This window comes from Lepidochelys kempii, chromosome 9 (assembly GCF_965140265.1).
Source record: "Lepidochelys kempii isolate rLepKem1 chromosome 9, rLepKem1.hap2, whole genome shotgun sequence".
NCBI classification, from domain to species: Eukaryota; Metazoa; Chordata; order Testudines; family Cheloniidae; genus Lepidochelys; species Lepidochelys kempii.
This window is the reverse complement of record NC_133264.1, coordinates 40371551-40393751: the sequence shown is the minus strand read 5'-3', so window position 1 is coordinate 40393751 and position 22201 is coordinate 40371551. Positions and strand designations below refer to the sequence as shown.

Sequence of the window (22201 nt, the reverse complement as noted above, 5' to 3'; positions counted from 1 at the left end):
TATCAAATTTTTTAATAGGCTAGACCATACTGCCCTTGCTTTTTTGGTATCAAACAGTGTGTGGGATTATTCTTCAATAGATGGCAAAGGAATGCTAATTGTCAATATGAGGCACTGAAATGACTGGGTATCATGCAGATATAAAAGGCAGAAGCTGAAATTGTCCCCTCTGGAAAAGTGCAGGGCACTCTTCTCTTTCCAAAGCCTTTATATCACCATCCAAAGTGATGGGAAGAAACTGCAAGAAGAGGAAGTTAAACAGGATCAGACTCTGCCTTATTTTTGGAGAGTCGGGTAGGGGTAGAGTGGCTGGTCGTCTGCACTGAAAAAGAGAAGCCTTCAGAAAATGCTTCTCTCATATATACCTTTGAGAAGGTAGGTGGAAAATCCTCATGTTTTCTGTGGCGCGCTGGATCTACATTGTGCAGCAAGACACCCTGTGTTCCCGCAGTACCTTAAAAATTCTGAGGCAAATTTCAAAATATAGGCTTTACTAACTCTAAATATGTGCATGAATATACAACCAGCACAATATTACTTGTGTTTATTTTATACTGTATTCTATTTAATGTGGCTCCCAAATTTTCAACACACTAGAGAATTTTCTGTTGGAAATTCATAAGCGCCATTGGCTGCTGGATGAAGATGTAACTTCTGCCAGCTCAGAGACTGTTGTGTTGGGTGCCAATACAAGAAACAGCAAAGGTAGATCTTAGTAATTGTGACATATACATGATGTAATCAGCACATCACTTACATATGCAAATATGATTGTCCTTGGTTAAATAGCTCCTTGTGACATCATTATTCCTAACTGGAATGCGAACCATTTATCCCAACACAAAGCCTGAGTCGTCAAACCAGTCTCATGTGTTTTAGAAGTGCTACCGTGTAAAGTGAGGATAGGGTTCAAAGGATCAGTGAACCTTCTTCCGAGTGTCTTGTGGAGCCATGGACAATACTTTATGCCTAAATTGGCCATGTTGTCTGGGCTGCCGTTGCTGCCCACCACTGGAAAGGACTAATGAAGGATGCTGTTCATGTTGGCGTTTCCTTTTTACTGCGGAGCGGAATTGCAACTGTTTCCCCTGCCCATATGCAGAAGGCAGAGCTTGCCAATGTTGTCACTGCTCATGTTCAGAGAGCCCAAATTGCCGTTGGTGCTGCTGCTCCTGTTCAAATGACCCAGACTGCAAGTGCTGTTGCTGTACCACTGATGAGAACACCAGCTGTCAGTATTATGAGAGCAGATGCTGCAGGAATACCACCTACGCATCATACCTTCCCAGAGTCAGAAGGAGACGTCAGTAAGTGCATTCAAAGAAGGAGTCTTTTTTTACATATTACATTACAATGGATATGCTGCATGGGGGGGGGGGGGGCGCGAATCAAAAATTGTCACTTATTCTCAGTGTGACCAAGCTGGGCATGGAAAGTAGAGCTGAAGTAGTGGGAGGACAGTGTTCCCATCCAGAAAAAAAAATTTCCATGCCTGAATCAGGAAGAAAGTTAAAAAAAAAAAAAAAATCAAAAAATATTTGTGAATTCAAAACCCAGACCCTAAAGATTTATTTCAGTTTGGATCAATTGAAATGTTTTGCTTCAATAATTTCAAAATGCTCCATTTTACTGTTGACTTCCCCCCCCTTCTTTTAACCCCCGTTAAGCATAAAATTTCAAAACAAAGTTATTTTGTTCCAGGAAACTGGAATTTTTCATTTAGAAAATATAAGCATGAAATGTTTTGACAATTTCAAAACATTTTGACATTTTTTCAAGACAGGACATTTATTGATCTGTGAACAGTTTTGGTTTTGACAAATTGACATTTTAAGTGAAAAAAATGTTTAACTGAAAAATTCCCACAAGCTTTAATTGAGTAAAAGCCTGAGAAAAGGAAAGAAAGAGGACTGTACAATTAGAAGGGACACATGCTTGATAAAGAGGAAAGTGAAGTGAGAGTAAGAGAAAGAGAAAAAATGCTGACTAATGGAAAATGGTGGTCAGGGTAGGGGAGTAGAGGAAACTGAAAGTCAACTGCATAAAAATGTTCTGAAAAGAGTGGAAAGATGGGATGATAATAATCTTGGGGTGGGGGAGGGATGGGAAAATGTAAGTATTAAATACAGGTTAAATTGAAGAGCAGACAGTGAAAAGAAATTACTGCAACGGTATGCCTAGGGCTCTAAGAAACTAGCCAGACCAAAGAAGTGGTAATGATTATAAAGATTAGACTGTGAGTGGAGAAGAACTGATTGATCTTCAGAGATCTATGACACATAAGTGATTCTTGCCTTTAAAATATGTAACTCTGGCTCTGAAAGTGGGGGAGACAAGTGGATAGAACAAGGGCAGCGCTGGGAAGAATCTATTTAGTTAATGATATTACACACATTAACTTATATACAGGGGAGGGGATGGGCCACACCTCAAGGGGGAGGAGCAGCAGTTTTGGAGTGTGTAGAGTGGGAGATATGAGATTGAAAACAGCAGCAACAAGAAATGTAGTGGTGAAGGCAGTATTATGGAAGCAGGGAGTGGGTACAAGACTGTCCAACCCAACTAGGTCTACAGCAAAAATTGAATGATGAGGCAGTGATTTTATCTCATGTTTCTGGTGACTATGTTAACCACTTGAGCTTGTGTCATCTTCATTGGAATTATGATGGAGAGACAGTTGACCAAGATTTTCAAAAGCACTTACAGAGCAGAGAGATTTACAGAGCACTTTCTGAAAATCAGGCCCCATTAAGGCATCCCAAGCTGGGCACTGCAAAAATTGAGACACCCAAAATCACCAGCCACTTTTAAAAACTTTTGTCCGCAAAGATCCTTGAGCTGGCAATAGGGTTCCATTAGGAGGCCGATTTTGATTCCCCTTGTAAGGCAAAGGATAGTTAGATACAGTGGTTAAGGTACCTGTTTATTCTACTATTCACATGAATCATAACTCATTATAGTAATTTTAACAGGCAAAGCATATAAACAAGAAAAAGAGGTGGAGCAAAAAATAGGTGCTGGATGGTGACATTTGTGTAATAGCTGCAACACTTGTGGTGGTGGGGAAACGAACATCTTGAAAAATAAAACAGGCAGCTTTGCATGCATTGTACAAATCTGTAGTAAATGTGCAACTACTACCATGAACAGAAACACTCACTTGTGTCAGGTTTCACTTTAGATAAGCTATTACCAGCTGGACAGTGGGGTGGGAGGAGGTATTTTTTCATATTCTCTGTGTATATATAAAGTCTGCTACAGTTTCCACGGCATGCATCCGATGAAGTGAGCTGTAGCTCACGAAAGCTCATGCTCAAATAAATTGGTTAGTCTCTAAGGTGCCACAAGTACTCCTTTTCTTTTTACTCACTTGTGTGCAATGCTGGCAGAACAGAACACAGTCATGACCTGTTTCTTGAAATCAAAATCTTGGAAAAATAAAAATGGATGAGGTTGTACAGCAGAATTGTGTACATTAGAATCTATTTCTTAGTGAGTATCCAATTTTTTTTTTTTTTGTTTTCAGTTCAAGAGTTAGCTTGCCAACCTTTGGAAGTAAAAGTGACACATCAATCATTACACTGGAGAGGGATGCATCAGGACATGCTTTTCGTGACCAACTCATTTGTCCATTGTGTAAACAACTCTATCTCTACCCATTTATGCTACCATGCAACCACTGCATTTGTGAGAAGTGTATAAGTAAAAGCAAAGCCCAGGCTGAAGTAACTGAGAATTTCTTCATCATTGTATGCCCAGTGTGTGTCAAAGCACACTGCCTCCCCTACACTAATAAAACTCATCTGAGGATGAATTACCTGAGAGCCAAACTGGCTCGGAGATACATGCGCAGACATGGCTTTCTGAGGTGGAGATTTGACAAAACCCAAGCACCAATCTATTGTCAAGTTTGCAAAGAGAAGACAAAGAAGGCATCCAAGAGATGTCTCACATGCCGGCTGAATTTTTGTAACGAGTGTCTAAGGTTACATCACAGTGAGATCACCACTCAAGACCACATATTTACCAAAGCCTATCGAGAAGATCAAGGAGAGTGCTGTTGTTTACTCCATCCCAACTCAAACCTTTCTAAATACTGTCTAGATGACCACGAGCTAATCTGTGAGTTCTGCAGTGCCTCCCTGCACAATGGTCATGAGATACTATCCTTGCCAGTGGCGTGCTCAAATGAGGCTGCTTCACTCTTCAGTGCTATTGCCAAGTTTAAAAAAGGTTCCTATGTCAGCTTTTCTGCTTGTTTGCACTGTTTTTAAAAACTCTGATGTTTGTCTTTAACTGGCTGTGTGATTTTTGTATAGATAGGGTAATATTTATTGTTTCAGCTGGACTCCCCGAAACACACTTTCAGCAACAACGATTTTAATGAAGTTCTTTCTATCATCTATCAATCGGAAATGTGCAAAGAACTTCATTAAAATCGTTGTTGCTGAAAGTGTGTTTCGGGGAGTCCAGCTGAAACAATATTACCCCATCTATACAAAAATATAGATATATACAAGTTTAAAGCACATTAACACATGACAGCCACTGAAAGGATGTGCTGTGATAGATATGAAATCAACACAAGACTTCACTGCTGCAGTCATTAGCAAGTCCTGCCTGGGTGCTGTACCGGTCAGGATTTATTGGAGTTCCACAGCACTATGGCTGTGCTCTCTCTCACAGATGTGCCTTCTGTCCTGGGGTGGTCCAGAGCCAGCTAAGTCAGATATTCCCTCACACAGGGGACTCTTTAGCTGTACAGGTGTGGCATCTCTCCAGTCACTTTACACTGCCAAAGTACCACAAAGGGCTTATAGTATGGGCCAGAAATTGACCCTTACAGTTTAAAAGACATAGGAGTTTATGGATTTCCCACCTTCTCACATTTCCTTGCATCACCCTCCATCCACCTCATAATCCTCAGCACCCCTCATCAGGTACCCTGCATTTCTGACATTCCCCTCCGTTCATCCCTTTCCTTTGCCTACCCAGTGCTCCCCACTTCGAGACCAGATACTCTATGCCTCTCCCTCCCAGTTACTGTTTTCCTCATCAGACCCTCTCCCAGAATCCTGCCCCTCCCCTTTTCCCTCCTGCTTACAAGTGAATTTATATGTATAAACTTTTTAACCAGGATATTACCCTGGCACCAGATTCTAAATTCAAAGGGAGTTGCATGGCTAAATCCCTATAACAACCTTTGAAAAGACAGACGGGTGGAATAAAAAGCAAAACAAGAAACTCAGATAACTGCTGCTGTTTGCTAGTATGGTTTTCATAATAAGTAATACTTTGCACTAACATGGTAAATTTCACAAAGATTACTCTGGGCTTTATGATCACTCATAAATTAAGCTCGAAGGTGAGGTATATAAGCATTATCAGATGTATTTTACAGAAGACCAAATTGAGGTGCTAAGAGGATGAGGCCAAATTTTTTGAATTTGGATATGTAAATTTATGCACCTAAATCCCTACTTTGGCATCTAAAGAAATGGCCACCTAATTTTCAGAAGTGCCAAGCTCTGTCACCTCTCGAAAGTAGGTCATGTCTATTGAGGCCCCTAACTTTATCCATTCAAATTTGAAAAGTAATCAATCATTACTATAAGGACACTTAGCAAGCAGCGGCACAACGGAGAGTAAAGCATCAGAATTCTGATTCCTTGTCTTATGTTCTACCAATCCTGAAGTCCCTCTATGCTATACTAGACCAGCTTGAGTCCTACTAACTGCTACACAACATTTCAATGGGATGTTGAAATAATTGGCTTGATTTTGTTTTACAGTCCGATATGGGGTCGATAATGACCTAATGGAAATCCTTTTGCTAAAGAACAATTTTAAGACCTACAAAGAAACTAAGAGAAAGGAGATCAGAAATGGATTTCTCAAATTACGGAACATTCTCCATGAAAAAGAAAAGGAGATGATGGAATTGCTTGAGAACATTGAACTTAAAAAAGAGCAGGGAATTATAGAGTATGTGGCACAAACATCCAGAAAAATCTCTCAAATGGATAGCCTTATTCAGTATTCTAAGGAGGCTTTGAAGGAGGAAAACCAGATTGCATTTCTGCAGTCTGCAAACCTTTTGGTAAATGAAATAGAAGTTGTAGTTACTAATATTTATCAGCCCAGCGCACGACTCAAAGAAGACCCCATTCAGAACCTTAAACTCAACTTTGAAGATCTTTCAGCCAACTTGCATGACCTTTTCCAATCACCTGTCAGAATGAAGCAATCAGCGGATAAAGCAAACAAAGCTCCTTATCCCTGTAATTCAGACATAATGGTTCTAAAGAAAATTTCCAGTACCTATTCAGAAAAACATTCAACCATGCTCCGAAGTCCATCTTTATCAAACTTAAATTCACAATATGAAACAAGAGTGATGAGGAAAGAAATGTGTGGAAGACCAAATTCCACACCTCCCCCTCATCGTAAAGAGCGTAATGAAATGTTTGCATTTTGGGATGCATCTACTCAAGTTCCAAGAAAAGAAAGAAACCATCAAAGCTGCAGTATCATTCACAATCCAGAACCATTTGACAATGGATCATCTATGGTTCCAGGCCTAGTTATCATCTACCAGACTCTTGTATATCCAAGGGCGGCCAAAGTAAGACTTGTGTTTATATTTAAAATGTATGTAGACTAGGTTCTGGTTGGTCCTGGTCAAATTGGTTTTCCTTTTAATATAGCTTAAAACATTTATTTTGTGAATGAGTAATGCTGATAAAGTTCATTGGGAAATAATAAATAAGACACTGAACCCATTGTAGTCAATCGGGCCATTATGAGTATTTACTATATGAAAGGTCCAGTACAAAGGAAGTAGATGTATTTTAATATTAAATACTGGCATAAGAGGGCATTGTGGGTGTGGATTATACAAAATCAAGTTATGTTTTGCTTAGCATCTCTCAGAACTGGGTCCTATTTGAGTGATATTTAAAAAAATTGTTTTTTTTTTACGTTTATATATTAATCGGCTCTCAGCGCCTATTAGAAGCCAATTAAATGAGTTGCCAAATAAGTCATAGAAAGCACTAAATGCTTACACCAGACATCAATTTCAGTGTGAGAGATGAGTGTGCTCTGAACTTCCCAGAAGCTGCTTACCATTTTTCAAAATGCAATCCCACATGTCATTGCCTTTCACTTATTACATGCTTTGTTAGGCATGTTTTAATTTTTAAATGCAGAAGCAGCAGTAAGATGGTGGCCTGCTTTCAAAAAAAAATTGAAATGAAAATGTAAGAAAATAAAACAAAGAACATATAATTGGACAATATAGATCTTTTTTCCTCCATAGATTTACTGGACATGTCCCACAGAAGACGTGGATTTCTTTGATGTAGAGTTCTATGAAGTTGTTTCTGTTAGTCCTGATAACATTGTCCAGACACAATTAGCTGGAGAACTGCATGGGATAAAGCATCAGAACCTTGAGATACATAATCTGGATCCAAACACGGAATATCTCTTTAAAGTTCGTGCCATCAATATAAACGGTCCAGGTCAATGGAGTGACATTTGTAAGGTACAGCAAAATCTGTCCCTCTTTCTGTAGTTATTTTGCCTTTCCATCCTCCTATATTCAATTCCAATTCTTCTTTGTCTCTATCCATGAAGAAGAACACATGTCATGGGGTACTGTCACAGGAAAGTGATTCAGCATACTAGTCCGTAATCCTGAAAGGTACTGGGTTTCTCCACAGATTATTTTTTCTCATCCAAATTTGTCAACAGTAGAGCAGCACCATGGTTACAATCTTCATGCAAGTACATAATATCTTTTAACTAACACTGTGACGAGGGGCCCAGTGTCCTATGTGCTGTATGGCCACACAGTAAGAGATAGTCCCGGTCACCAAAGTGTTTACAATCAAAGAGAATTAGACTGACAGTTTCAGAATGTCCCTCAGCACCCTTGTCAAATGCCTCTCTTATTATGGTTTTAAAGAAAAAAAAAGATTTTCAAAAATAAACACCTAATTGTCACAAGTGCCGAGCACCCAGCACCACACACAGATGTCACCTCTGTGTTCTAAATCTTGGCCAAAAACATGTATTCAATCCATTTATTTTTCCACTAGGAACCATTATACATACAAGAGCAAATCATCCCAGCACAGAGAGCCAGTAAAAGGCTCTATGCACCATTTGAGTCCCAATAAAGGGTTTATGTGGGACTTCAATACATAGCCCTTTGCGTAAGTGCTCTGTGAAAGGGTGGATTTCAATCTCCCTTCATGCTTCCCAGTTTCACTTCACAGAGTTTTATCCTTCCAAGGCTCCTAGTCCCTTGTCACCTGGATTTAGTAAGAGTCTAGCTTTGAAATGGCACTCAGATAACTCACTACGTGAGTGCTAATAATAACACTACCTCTGGACCACCAGAACAGCTCTACTTCCCATACTTAACATATTCAACACAGTATTTTCTTTTTTATCTGACACACTGGAGTACTATATTGATTTTTCTTTTGAAAACAGTTCTTTCTCCAGGCAGCAGAGTTGTATTAATATTCCAGAGAAACACAGGCTTGCTTAACATCTGCTGTAATTTACATAAGCAAAGAGTTCCATGGTAAATGAAAATGAGAAAGCATGTTTGACAGACATTTATAGATTTTTTTAAAAAAAACAAAAACAAAAAACTTACCGCCATTCTTTTTGCATAAAATTAGAATGTTTTACTTTACCAACTGCATGGAAACTTCAGAAGAGTTACATTCTCACGGTGCATTTACATTAAATAAGACGTTTTATTTATACAAAATAATAAAATATTTTCTGACATATCCAATTATCCAAAAAGAATTGATCAAAGACATTATTATATCAGGGCCAGATTGTCCCAGGCTCTATATGCACACAAGTGTCACAGATAATTACAGTCTCTAAGCTGTAGGAGCACAGGATCTGCTCCTTTCAGACATCTTTTCTGGGAAGCACATTGGCCCAGAGGTGAGGCATTCCTCTCCCACCTCAAGCCTATGGCGCAGGTTGGGCACGCTGCGGGTCCTGAAGGATGGCACAGACTGCATACTACCCCTGTACATTAGGAACCATGGGGAGGGATCACTCTGTATTGCCACCAATCACAGCTGTGCTTTAATTGCCCAGTCTAGTCCCTAATTAGAAATGTGGCTTGTTTAAGTTATTTTCGTCCTTGAGAAAGTTCCTAGGTTAACAATGAAAATTAATTTTGCTCTGTGAACGGAACAACTGCAATGCAGCCCAAGGTAGTGTAAGGGAGGCTGCAGATGTGACTCAACCCCATTCTAGCAAGGGATGAAGGCCAATTGCCATGCCCATTTTTAAACTTGGCTGATGAGACGGCTAACTTGGCAACTAATTCGTTTGAGTTCTGATGGTATTTTTTGTGATTGGACACTTGTCCACGAAGAACTAGGGAGGAGCTTTTCAAAAGCACCTCAGGAATTTAGGATCACAAGTCTCAATGACTTTCAATGGGATTTATGCTTTTAAATGCCAGAGGGCCTAGAGCTTTAAAGGCATTTGGGTACCTAACTCCCATTGACTTCAATAGCCAATAGGTGCCTAAATACCTTTGGGGAACTGGGACTAAGTGCTTTTAAAAATCTCTCCCTAGCTGACTTGCAACTGGCACTTAAAGGCTGGTGCTAGGTACATCTCACAAATAATTACATTGTACACAGACTACCAAACAGCCACCATCTGGTGATAAGAAAAGGAGTACTTGTGGCACCTTAGAGACTAACAAATTTACTTGAGCATAAGCGTTCATGAGCTACAGCTCACTTCATCGGATGCATTGGCTTTTGCTTACTTTCCACTTACCCTGAGAGCCAGATTTTCAAGAGATCCACTTCCATTTAGGCAGCAAAGTAAGTGACTAGATTTTTCAAAAGAGCTCAAAATGGGTTCTTTTGAAAATCTGGCCATAAGTGATAGCTGAGCTGTTCTGAAAAATCTACCCTCTATTGTGGGTACTGAGTACTTGAAAATCTGACTGAGCTCCACTGAAAATGTAGACCACATTTTGAAGAACTATTACCCCATCATTTAACACCTGAGATACCAAGTCCCTGCAAATTGTATGTATTTTAAAATATTCCTAACTCTGAATTTGTGTTCTTTTTCCCCAATTCCAGGTAGTTACTCCAGGTGGGCATGGGAAAGCCAGAGGCAGATGGGGCTTGCTGCGGAGTATTCAATCTGCTTTCTTTAAACAGCTCTAAGCTTCAAAGAAACAAGACAGTATGTTTTGTTTTTAAAGAAAAGGTCTGAAAAAATCTACTATATTTTTGACTGAAGCTAGCATGCAGCCTAAGATCTGAAAGTAAACTCTTCAAAATAACATCTTTCTAATAAATAAATATCTCAACATTGTCTTTTGCCTTCTTTAGCCTAGAAATAGCACCAAAACATGAGGAAAATTTTGTGCTCTACATGAAAATATAGAGTGCAAATCTCAGAAGCCAGCTCTGTAGTGCATAGCACCTTTAAAGAAAAACTAATACAAACTGACTTCTTCATTTTCATCGCAGCAATCTCCTACGTTAATACTTTGATTATTACTTCCTAAGCGGCCAATTCTGAACTTGTTTATAAATAGCTATATGGGCCACCAACACACTTTACATGGTACTAATGCACCTCATAAAGCCCATTCTACAAATATCTGTAATTTGTGCCAGGAGTTCATATCTCACCCTGCCGCCTCTATTCCTGGACCTTGATCATGCACAGTGCAGAGTGAGAGCATTAGGTGCAAGATAAAAGGTGACAGGCTACACAGGGTTGGTATTAATGAATGTAGAAGCGCATGACCACAAAGGTACTCATCCCTAGTAACAAAAGCAGGGACAAAGAGGGGAATATGTCCTTCTGCACTTCAGTCACATGCTGAGGATCATGCTCACTTTACCTGAAGGTCTTTTACCTGAGGGTCACAAAAGACTGGCAACTAGTATATTGTTGAAAAAAAATAGTTACTCCTGGAAAATACCAGCAGCAAGAGAAACTATACACCAATTAACACAGCAGGTTACAGCACTGGAGTAACAAATATCATTCACCACACGGGTACACAACTCCCAGGTATCTACTATGCCTATTTCATCCCATGCAGCTGTCTGGCTTTACCTTAAGGCAAACAATAACTTATTCGTATGTATGGTTAATATTTTGTATTTCTATTGCACCTTTCATCAGAGTCAAGTACAGTGAAACTTTAACTACCTTCACTTCATTACAGTAACACAGTAATACTATACCCACTTTACAGATGTATAAACTGAGCTGCAAACCATGCGCAAGTGTCTCCAAAGGTCACATATGGTCCGTGGCAAAGCCAAAAACTGACCCCAGCAAATCCATCTTCTCATCCTCTTTGCCAGTCACTAAACTATTAGTGATACTTCATGTAATGTATGATCTGGGCTCATCCCCTTACTGACAGATAATTTCAACTTGGACAAGTCTAGAGATACTACTTGCAAACATTTACATTTTCAAAAAAGACTAGTAATTTGGAGCGCCTCTGCTTTTGGGTGCTCACTGCAAAACTTCTAAAAATCAGGCTCCTGTAAGAAGTGTTGAGCACCTGCCCTCAGCGATGTTTCAGGATGTGCATCCAAAAAATTGAGGCCTCTAAAATCCCTAATTACTCTAGAAAATATAGGCTAAAGGCCTATAAAAGATACGAATGCATTCTTTATCACTTGGCCTGCATCAACCAGGTCATTATGTTCTGTAATGTATATTAAGACAAGGTGCCAAAACAGGTTTTTCTTATTCATACAGCCCTCATTGAAGCAGGATTTGAGGTCAAAGGGAGTAGTGGAGGTGTTAAATATGGTCCCTCACTGGACCCCTGAGGACTATTATTCATTCCCCCGCCCCCTCTGATACTACAACATAACTATCCTTCCTTTAATTAAAACCCTTTAAGCACCCATCATCCGCAGTACTGATGTTACTTGTTACCCTCTCCAGTGGCATATGACTTCCTGGGTTCCTGCCACCCCAGTAATTATCTACATCTATCCTTCTCCAAACTTCTCCAACATTCCTCTTTATATTTTTAAAATGTCTTTATAAAAAAAGAAGAAGTAGGAGTAAATTTTATGTACAAAGCTTCACTTCCTTTTCAAGTTCACATAGCAGAACCCAGAGTGTACTGCACAGCTGAATTGAAATGTAAAAATTTGGTAATAACATGCATGTTCCCATTACAGAGGGTTGAAAGTCAATGGATATTTAACAAAAAAATACTTGTTTTAGTCCCATAACATTATTTTCCTCCTGCTGTGTGTGCATAAGATGTTGTGAAAGGCATAGACCACATACTGTTAGGATTCACAGAAGAAAGGTCCTGAAAAACAAAATTCAAAAGTGATTTTTGCAAGGGGAGGAAAAAAAGTAAAGATCATACTAATTCAATGTACTTTTCTGTACTGCAATTAGACATTTATAATTTCTTTTGATGTCCCTGTAATTCAGTGCATATATTCGGCCTAAGTTATATATTAATTACAACTAGGAATGAAAAAGAGTTAGCTTTTGCTTTTTATGAATTTTGATGGAGAATACATTTTCGCTAAGAGGTGGCAAAACTGACTATGCACCATTTATGTGCAATGAACGAGGCTAGTATCCTGTGGAAAGGCTATACAGTCAGATAATTAGAGATTGCATTATAATGCCTCTGCATGATAGGACACAGCGACAATTGAGCATGCAACTGTAACTTTGTTGTTTCTTAACTTGAGTGCTTCACTTTGCAGCCTTAGTGTTTTCCCGACATGGGTTTTGTTTTATATGTTACTGCTAGATGGAAACAGGGGAATCCACTCCACAGGTTCCATGTTTTTCCTCAATCTGTGCACTACATTTATTTGTACAGATGAGTTGGACATGAAGAGCAAGGACAATACATAACCATTCCATCAGAGCTTGAAGCTGACCCAGTAACACTTTTTTGCACCAGATTTTCAATGGTTTTAAGTCGATGGAGCTATAGCCCCTTGATTTTTAGCCTGCAAACATGAAGGGAGTCTGTTTTTCCAAGATGCATGGGTACAACATGCTAATTGAAGGGCAATTAGATGCACAGGTCAGGAAATAAATGTAACTTCAATTTTAAACTATTTTCCCTCCATCTCTTCTGTTTATCAGTGGTACTCACTGCATAGCTTCTGTAGCTTAGGGCACATAATGAGGTGAGCAGATTTCACTACAGGAGAGTAAGAGATCATTTATTAGGAGACTCAAGTGTATAAATTACACCAAAAAGACCTGACAAGCCTGGAAGATGCTGAAAATCTTCTCTGAGCTCCTGGAAGCCCTTGGCTCCCATAGAGACTCATGCACTTAGCAGTTCACAAGAGATGCACCTTGCAGCATCGGGCCTCACATAATATGCAAAAGCACAACCAAACAGAGGCCCAATTCTGAGCTAACTTAAACCAGTTTTATACCTGAGTAACTCCACTGATTTTTATAGCAGCCACATCCGATTTATACCCATGTGCGGTACCCTGCAGGCTTTAATGTTTTTGATTAATTTTGTGGGGCTTGTGGAGGCATTAGTTTCTTTAAAAATGAAAACCTTTCACTTATTCTATCTCGGTTCCATTCTCTTTTTTTTTTTTTCCCAGGGTTGCCTCTTTTAAATAGAAAAATGTGTTAAATTCCTTACACATCGCTCAGTGCCTGCCTTCTGCAAGTATAGCCAAATCCCATAGTGCTTGGATGTCTACAGACCAATTTATTGCATTCCTTCCCTCTATAAACAGGCAAGGCAAAGAATGGGACACTTTTGCTTATATACTGCTTACTGCTCAATTTCAGCGGGGGTGGGAGAGAGTGGCACACTCTCCCATCTCGCGCACAGGTTTTCCAGATGCATGCCCTGAAATTGAAATTTAGATTTATAAATAAATAAAACCCCATTTGAATTTAATGCAGTACAATATTTACATAATTACTTCTCAAGGTAATGAGTGTGACAGAAGCCGAAACACAGAAGTTGAATATCTTTAAAGCAGTCTGTGCCAGTAAATAAACACAGAGGTCCTGTAAGTATCAAATTGCATTGCAGTTTAGAACCAATGTAATTTTTTAGGGAACAATGAGCAACCATTCGTGTTGGGCGAGTTGCCAAGGTGAAAAAATGAAAGATGTATATATAATTGAATATCAGATGAGCCATCGTTTTGTTTCATAACCATTTGTCATTTGAAATATCTATAACCAACCATGCTGAACAAGACATCAGGTAATGAAGGTGGCTGTCAAATCACCTTCTTCAAAGCCAAGAGCTTACCAGAGGAAACAGCTGGCCTGAATCAATTAACACTAGTTTGAAAGAAAATAAATCTGAGGAATTCAGTTCCGTGTTTATAGTTTTAAGATTTGTCTATTCACAATTTCTCCCCTCGACCCCCACTTTGTACGTGAGATAAGCCACAGTTTATGCACAGAGCTACTCTTAATGGGATCACCATCTCTCCTAGTCTACAAGGCCTCTGGAAGATAGGGTGGGATGGAGAGCATATGACTGACTAATCTGTGACTACCCATATCCACTGGCGAAAGTAAAATTTCTGTGGATGCTATTACAACTCAACAATACAGTAGGGCATATCCGCTGCCCCATTACAGCCAAGAGTAGGAAAGGATTCTATTATCACAACTTCTGCATAACTCTCCTAGGCACAACTAAGGGCTTGTCTACACTTGAAATGCTTCAGCAGCCCCACTCTCGCACTTCAGTGTAGACAATACCTATGCCTATGGGAGAGGGCCTCCCATCAGCGTAGGTAATCACCTGAGAGGCGGTAACTAGATTAATGGAAGACTTCTTCCATTGAACTAGTGCTGTCTACACTAAGGGTTAGGTTGGCTTAGCGGTGTGGATTTTTCATACCTCTCAGTGATGTATCTGATCAACATATCTTTTTAGTGTAGACCAGGCCTAATTGCTATAAAAGTCAATGATGTTAAGTACCTAACTATCACTTGTGCCTTCGAACACCTCCAATAATTTTCTAATACTGATATTGTACCCAGTATATGGGGAGTCCATATTAGCGGACATGCTAATAAATAAAGATGACTTGATTACTGAACTAAAATTAAAAAGTTGCCTAAACTCAAGTGATTATGACCTGGGATTACTTCGTTTATGCAGTAAACAGTCCTAACAAAGAAGGATGCACCCAGGCACACTCCACAGTTCAAGGAAAACATCCCAGAACTAGAATGATTATCAACATTGATTGAGAGAAAAAGTGAAAACTGGGAATTGGTTAAGAATATTTGCTAGATACTTGAAAAGCCAAAATTAATTAGCAAAAATTTTGACTTTGGTTAAAAAAATCATCCAGGGATATAGGGGATGGGAAAGCCTTGGTAAAAGTAAAATTATTACACCACAAATGGAAGTGAGGTGGTAGATTGTAATCTATAAACAGTTAAGAAATGCAGGTCATTATAAGAAGCTACAGATATCAATGAAATACAGATGGCCAATAGTGTTACAGTTAATAAGGATTTTTTTTAATACATCAGGAAAAGGAAACCTAATCATGGTATAGGTCCATTAATACCTGGAGATGGTAAAATTAAACAGAATGGCAGAAGTGTAAAATAAATATTTCTTTTCTGTAAATGGAACCAATCTGAACAATGGGTCCATATAACATGATGAGGACAAAATATTTTTTTCAGTAGTAATTATTGAAGTTGATAACAGCATGTATTAAAGGTAATTATTTCAGAGACTTGGCTAAGGAGTGCTCTGCACCATTGATGTTAAATTTGAGTAAATCTTTGAAAATTGGGAAGGTGCCAGTAGACTGAAAGAAAGCAAAAGTGGTGTGAATATTTAAAGAGTAAACTGGCTCACCAAGACAATGATAGGCCATTTAGCTTGATATCAATCCCAGGAATAATGATGGAACACTGATACAGAATTCTATCAATAAACAAAGTAAACTCCCCCCCCCACACACACACACTTTCCCCCCATTGAAATGGTACATGAGTCAAATTCTACTGTTAGTTACACTAGAATAAATCAATAAACATCAAGAACGTTATAGTATTACAGCATACATCACTGCAGCACAGTTTAGGGAGCAATCTTGCATTGAGTTGAGCTTCCTACCACCAGTTCAGCAAAGCACCAAATAGCATGCTAAACTATAACTATGTGAATAGGTCTAGTGAAGTCACAGAGTCCATAGTGCAGGACACTAGAAATGAAACAGTACTGAGTGTGCTGAAGAAACTGCCAGCAACAGACATGGTTCTTGGCATTTACGTATTTTTATTATCATTATTTCTTCTCTCAAGAAGACACAGATTTTAATATAACAGAACAAATTCAGGCTATCAGGTTTTTAATAATAGAAATGCCTAGATTCACTTGGTCCTCCTATTAGGCACTGTGAAAGGTTTACATTAACTAATACATGATTTTTTGCTGGAGTTTAGAAATACTCTTTTTACCTGGTTTTAGGATTTTTTTTGGAAGGAGAATATATGTTCAGTCAGAAACAACGCTGTGATGGGTTCGGTCACAGAGACCCCCTTGGGACTGTCACCTGATGTGCTCAAGACTACCTCTGAGCCTGTTTTCTCTGCCGGTTTGGCCCTTCAGAATCCTGCTTTGTCAAGCCAGACATTCTAGCCTGCTGCAACACAGACCCAGGGTCTGAACCACACCCCCAAAGCTGCAGATTTAACTGAAAACGGCTTAAGAAGTGCTCCTAGCACCCAGACACCCAGCTCCCAAAGGGATCCAAACCCCAAATAAATCCATTTTACTCTGTATAAAGCTTACACAAGGTAAATTCATAAATTGTCCACCCTCTATAACATTGATCGAGATATGCACAGCTGTTTGCTCCCCCAAGTATTAATTACTTACTCTGGGTTAATTAATAAACAAAATTGAGTTATTACATACAAAAAGTAGGATTTAAGTTGTTCCAAGTAATAATAGACAGAACAAAGTAAGTCACCAAGCAAAATAAAACAAAACACAGAAGGATCTAGTTACACATACTAACTTCTCACCCTAGATGTTATCTCAGGTACAATCCTTTAAAGACCAACGTTGTAGTTTATGGCCTTGGTCCAGCAATCACTCACACCCCCGTAGTTACGGTCCTTTGTTCCAGTTTCTTTCAGACATTTCTTTGCAGTAGAGAAGCCATCTCTTGAGCCAGCTGAAGACAAAATGGAGAGGCTTCCAGGGTCTTTTATATGCTCCCTCTTGTGGGCGGAAACCCCTTTGTTTTTCTGTGCAAAATCACAGCAACAAGATGGAGTTTGTAGCCACCTGGGCAAGTCACATGTCCATGAATGATTCAGCTTTTTGCAAACTGACACCATTGTTTACATGTTAGTTTGAACGTTCCCAGGAAAGCGCAATTGTGGATTAGCTTCTCCCAAAGTCCCTTGTTAGTTCAGTACTCCCCATTATTTGAACAGACCCTTCACAATATGTTGGTCAAACCTCCCTTATGTGTTTCCTACAGCAAACACTTCAGATAAAAGCATAGAGAAAATGCTCATAAATTCAGATATAAAAATGATACATGCCTATAAATAGGATGAATATATTCAGTAGATCATAACCTTTGCAAAAATATGTTAGATGGCATATCTAGCACAAAGCATATTCCAGTTATGTCATATTTATACTCATAAACATATTTCCATAAACTTATAGAGTGCAACGTCACAAATGTATGAGTATATGTGTAGTTGATTAAGCAGTTGATCGAGGCACCAAGAACTAATGTGATTGGGCAGGGAGCAACCAGACTCTTAGCTTACATCTTCTTCCAAGCTTCAAAAAGTGTTTAAAGGTAAAATTCCTCTCTGGATGGTTATATTTTCCAAATGCCCACATCCTCCTCCTAAAACTATAGAAGAGCCCACCCTAGAATTTAAGCAGGTACCTTTGCATGAATATGTTTTTCTTTGCCTCCAAAATAAGATTTGCTCATACAAATCAGCTACATCGTTCACATGCAAAACTGAGCAGACAGCAGAGCTGGCTGAAAATTTCCAGTCACAACACCTGAAAAGTTTCAAAGGAAAATGTTGATGATGAGAACAAAAATTGTTTTTGTCAAAATTTTTCCACAGCAAAATATACCATTTTTCAGCCAACCCCACTTGATAGCTTGGCAACACAGTGGCTGCCCATGTTTGTGGTGTGTGATTATGGGTATTCATATTTTTGAGGGCAATTTTAAAACCTTGGTCCTTACATTTTTTGAAGTATTTGAACAGCCATTAATGTGCCCCAGCAGAGATAGTAACTTGATTTTGGATGGGTAAGAGGCGTTCTTCCTGTCATGAGCTGGTGATGCTGAATAGCAGGAAACTCCCTGAGCAACTAACACCTTTATAAATGCAAGTGCATATCCAGGAGATTGTTATTTGCAGCCTGAAAGTCCCAAGAATTTATAGAGTCTGTGTTAGTTACTAGTGTAGAGGGGGAAAAAACCTCTCTGAACTCTATAAAAAAGATTGATGCATTGCTGGGAGAGTTCCTGACATTCAAGCTGTTCTTCTGAAAGGTTGCTTAACATATATATAGCAAAAAGATGGTAGGGAAGGATGCAAATTTCCCTATGAATTTTGAAACTAGTAAAATAACGAGATGATTGAAGCACAAATTCTATGTAATTGAGAACATGCAACTTCCAACTTTAAAAGAAACTAGAAATTAGGTAGGGGAATAAAGTCAAAAACTATAGGTAAGGTGTATGGCTATGCATTCAGGGCCAAATCAAACTTCACCATTCCCTCTGAAGTAGAAGAATAAATTGATGGCAGAAGTAGTGCAGGTTTTCTGTGTGGATCCCAAGCAGAGGGCCCACACTACCTGGGAGCTGTGTACTACACAGCAGAGACTCGTCCACTCTATATAGAGAGGCTGTGTGTGGCCTAGTGGACAGAGCACTGGACTAGCACTTAGAAGACTTTGGTTCCATTCCTAATTCTGCCACTGGGTGACCTTAGACAACTCACTTCTCAGCTGAGTCCCTCAGGTTCCACATCTGTAAAATGGAGATAGTCACATGGCACATTTGTAAAGTGCTTTGAGATCTACTGTTGAAGAGTGCTACATAGGAGCTAGGTACTATTACAACAAAGGTCAGATTCAGGGGAAGGAGAGGGCTGCCAAATCAACAGATGCACATGTTGAAGCCTATCTCCATGGCTTGAAGAGAAGAGGTCCTTCCTCTTCCTACAACTGAACCACAACAGGACCTAATCCATTCACCCAGCCTGGTTGCTTGGGCTTGTCATAGGTGGTAGAATTTGATTCATAAGGACAGTTAGTGAGTATGTTGCTCCATTCCAGTTAACAGTGAAGACAGAACTGGGATATCTACCCAAACCAAACAGGAAATATACTGTAAAGGGTCTCTAATTATCTTACATCAAAGTGTAGCAACCACTGTTGGAGATAGGATACTGAACTTGATGGACCAGTATGGCAGTTCCTATGTTCATATGAAACAACCACTGGAGAAGCTGGTCCAGTTCCCTGCCCTACAGCATTATTCTTTACAGTACATTGTTGACTATTTTGACCAGTTCAGTTTTAAGAGTGCCACCACTTTTTTGAGAAACTCCCACTGTCTAATACACTTCACTATCAGCCAATGTTTCCTGATATTCAGTCTAATTTCCTCTCTCAATTTTCATCCCATTGCTTCTAACTATTCCCCTGTTTTCATCCAAGATCACAAGCTCTTTGGGGCAGGGACCGTGATTACTTATATATTTGTACAGCACCTAGCACAATGGGGCTCAACCTAATTGTAGCCTGTAGGCATGACCACAATATAAATGTTAAGTGACAATAAATAATTCCTTTCCCTCTTTGGTGTTTACATCCTTCCAGTGCTTGTAGGATGTTATGTCCTCCCTTTGTTGTTTCTTAATTAAAATTATACACAGTTTTGTCTTGATATCAACACCAAGTAAAAATAAACAATGGGAGTTGCAGGTGCTCTGAATCACACAGGAACAGTCCCATGGTTATTCTAATCATCACATAAAAATAAATCCCTCTACCTGCCATGTAATTTCTGTAGGTCTCAACTCCCTGCAATTTATTGTCATCTTTCAGGTAGTGTGATGCTCAGACTTAGACACAGTATTCCAGGTAGAGTTGATGCTACTTGTACTGTATTTTCCTATGTAAGAGCAAACATACTGTAGGTCTGCATTTATGTGCATGTGATTTATTTGTTATATATTTTATTACTGTAAAAAATATCTTCTCAATGGACTTTTATTGCAGAGCCCATATATTTTTTTATTAGAATTGCATTGGAGGATGGTTCTACGTAAACATAGCATGGGGTAAAATATAAGAGTTTCCCATGGACATGATAACTAATACCCGAAAACTAGTCATGAATTTGGCAAATAGCTTAAATTGGTTACTAAAAATCAAAAATTGTTCAAACTAGCCATTTCAAAATATATGTATTAATACAAGTGCAGCTAGCGCACAGGTGGGCTGATTGTCTGACACTTCCCATCGTAAGACCTGCATTCAATTGCTTATTAAAAAAAACCCCAAAAACCTTTGCCAAGCTCGAACCTTTTGGACTAAAATTTTGCATGTCAGGTATCTGCCTCAGGAATTTTTGGAATTTTTCAGCCATTCCTAGAAATGAGGTTAGGAAAAAGACACATTTTATCTATAGAGTGAACAAAAAAACCTGGTGACCTTTTTATTGAACAGCTTGAGCACTGCCATACACTGCCGAATTTCATCCCTTTGGACAAAGGATGGCCTTTGTCTGCAATGTGCCTTCTGTCATCCCTGTGAAAATCTGCCCAATTTTAAGCTAGTTATAAGCTTTTGAACAAAAGTCACAGTTAAAAAATTGTACAGTAGAGCTCTATTAGGGTTTTGCAGCTAAAAAAATCCACACAAAATGTAATCTTTCTAAAGGAAGATTTTATTAGACTCAAGACCAATGGAAATGTTGCCGCCACTTTAAAATTATAAGGAATATAGATTAAAAAATAAACAAATAACCCCCCCCCAAGCCACATACATCCCCCTACAGAAGTGTTTGATACATAAAATCTCAGAACTCAAACCATAACCATCACTGATTTTCAGGGTCCAAATGAAGGAAAAAGTAAACAAAAATATTAGTGGGGAGCTGCATATATTTGAGCCATGCGACCTAGTGAATCATACACTGTACTGTGACTCAAGAGACCCGGATTCAATTCTCAGCTCTGCCACTGATCTGCTATGTAACTTTGGTCAAGACAGGTCAAGTGCCTCAGTTTCCCTATCTGTGAAATGATGATATTGACTGCCTTTGTGAAGTGCTTTGAGATCTACTGGTAGGAAGCATTGTATAAGAGCTAGACGATATACTGTCGTATGATTCCATTGACTTCAATGGAGCTATTCCAGTTAACACTATCTGAAGATTTGTCCTATTGTTTTAAAGTTGAGAGTGATTGTATCAATAGAGGTGACACATGCATTGTAAATACCTCTAGGCCCAACTTTTCAAAAGTGTGTGGATCTCTATGTTTATTCAGTGGAACTTTTGCTTATTTCAGTGATAATAATAAGCTTTTATATACTTTACTCCTATAAGCTATTCTGTCATCAAAACCTAAAGTTAAAATTTTTGGTCCTTTTTTTTTTTTAATGACAATGGTGTTGCACAGTATACATATATACAAATTCTGCATAGTATGTGCAGAATTTAACCTAAAGCTCTTAGTTACTGGTGGTGGTGAAGCCGGAAAGAATATATCATCAGATGTTCAGCTGCATGTGTGTGTTCTCCCTGTGTGGTGCCTCAGCTCTGTGCAAACAGCTGGCACAGCAGACCTCGAGTGAATCGCCCAATGACCACAAAATCTGTTAAGGTACGAAGGCACTTGCTCAGGTTTATTGTCAATGAAGGACAGTCCTAGTTCCCCGTATCAGTGTCTACAGTTATACTAGCACATGTGACAATGGATGCAGCTCAGTCAGTGGCGGGACTTTCCACTGCCCCTTAGGCTGGACAAAGACACTCCCTCTGAGATACATCTTTATATATCAATACAAACAAATTATGTATCATCCCTGACGTATTAGGGTGCCACCCATTGCGGTTGGTTTGATCAAAAC

At 39.1% G+C, this 22201-nt stretch overlaps 1 protein-coding gene across 1 annotated transcript; it reads left to right on the top strand.

Moving 5' to 3' along the window:
* The first annotated feature begins 951 nt into the window (after positions 1 to 951).
* TRIM42 (tripartite motif containing 42) lies at positions 952 to 10238 on the top strand. The gene is given in 5 exon segments (XM_073358898.1): positions 952 to 1328; positions 3533 to 4233; positions 5793 to 6625; positions 7322 to 7549; positions 10152 to 10238. Coding segments are annotated over 5 exon segments (2226 nt in total).
* Positions 10239 to 22201: the final 11963 nt, after the last annotated feature.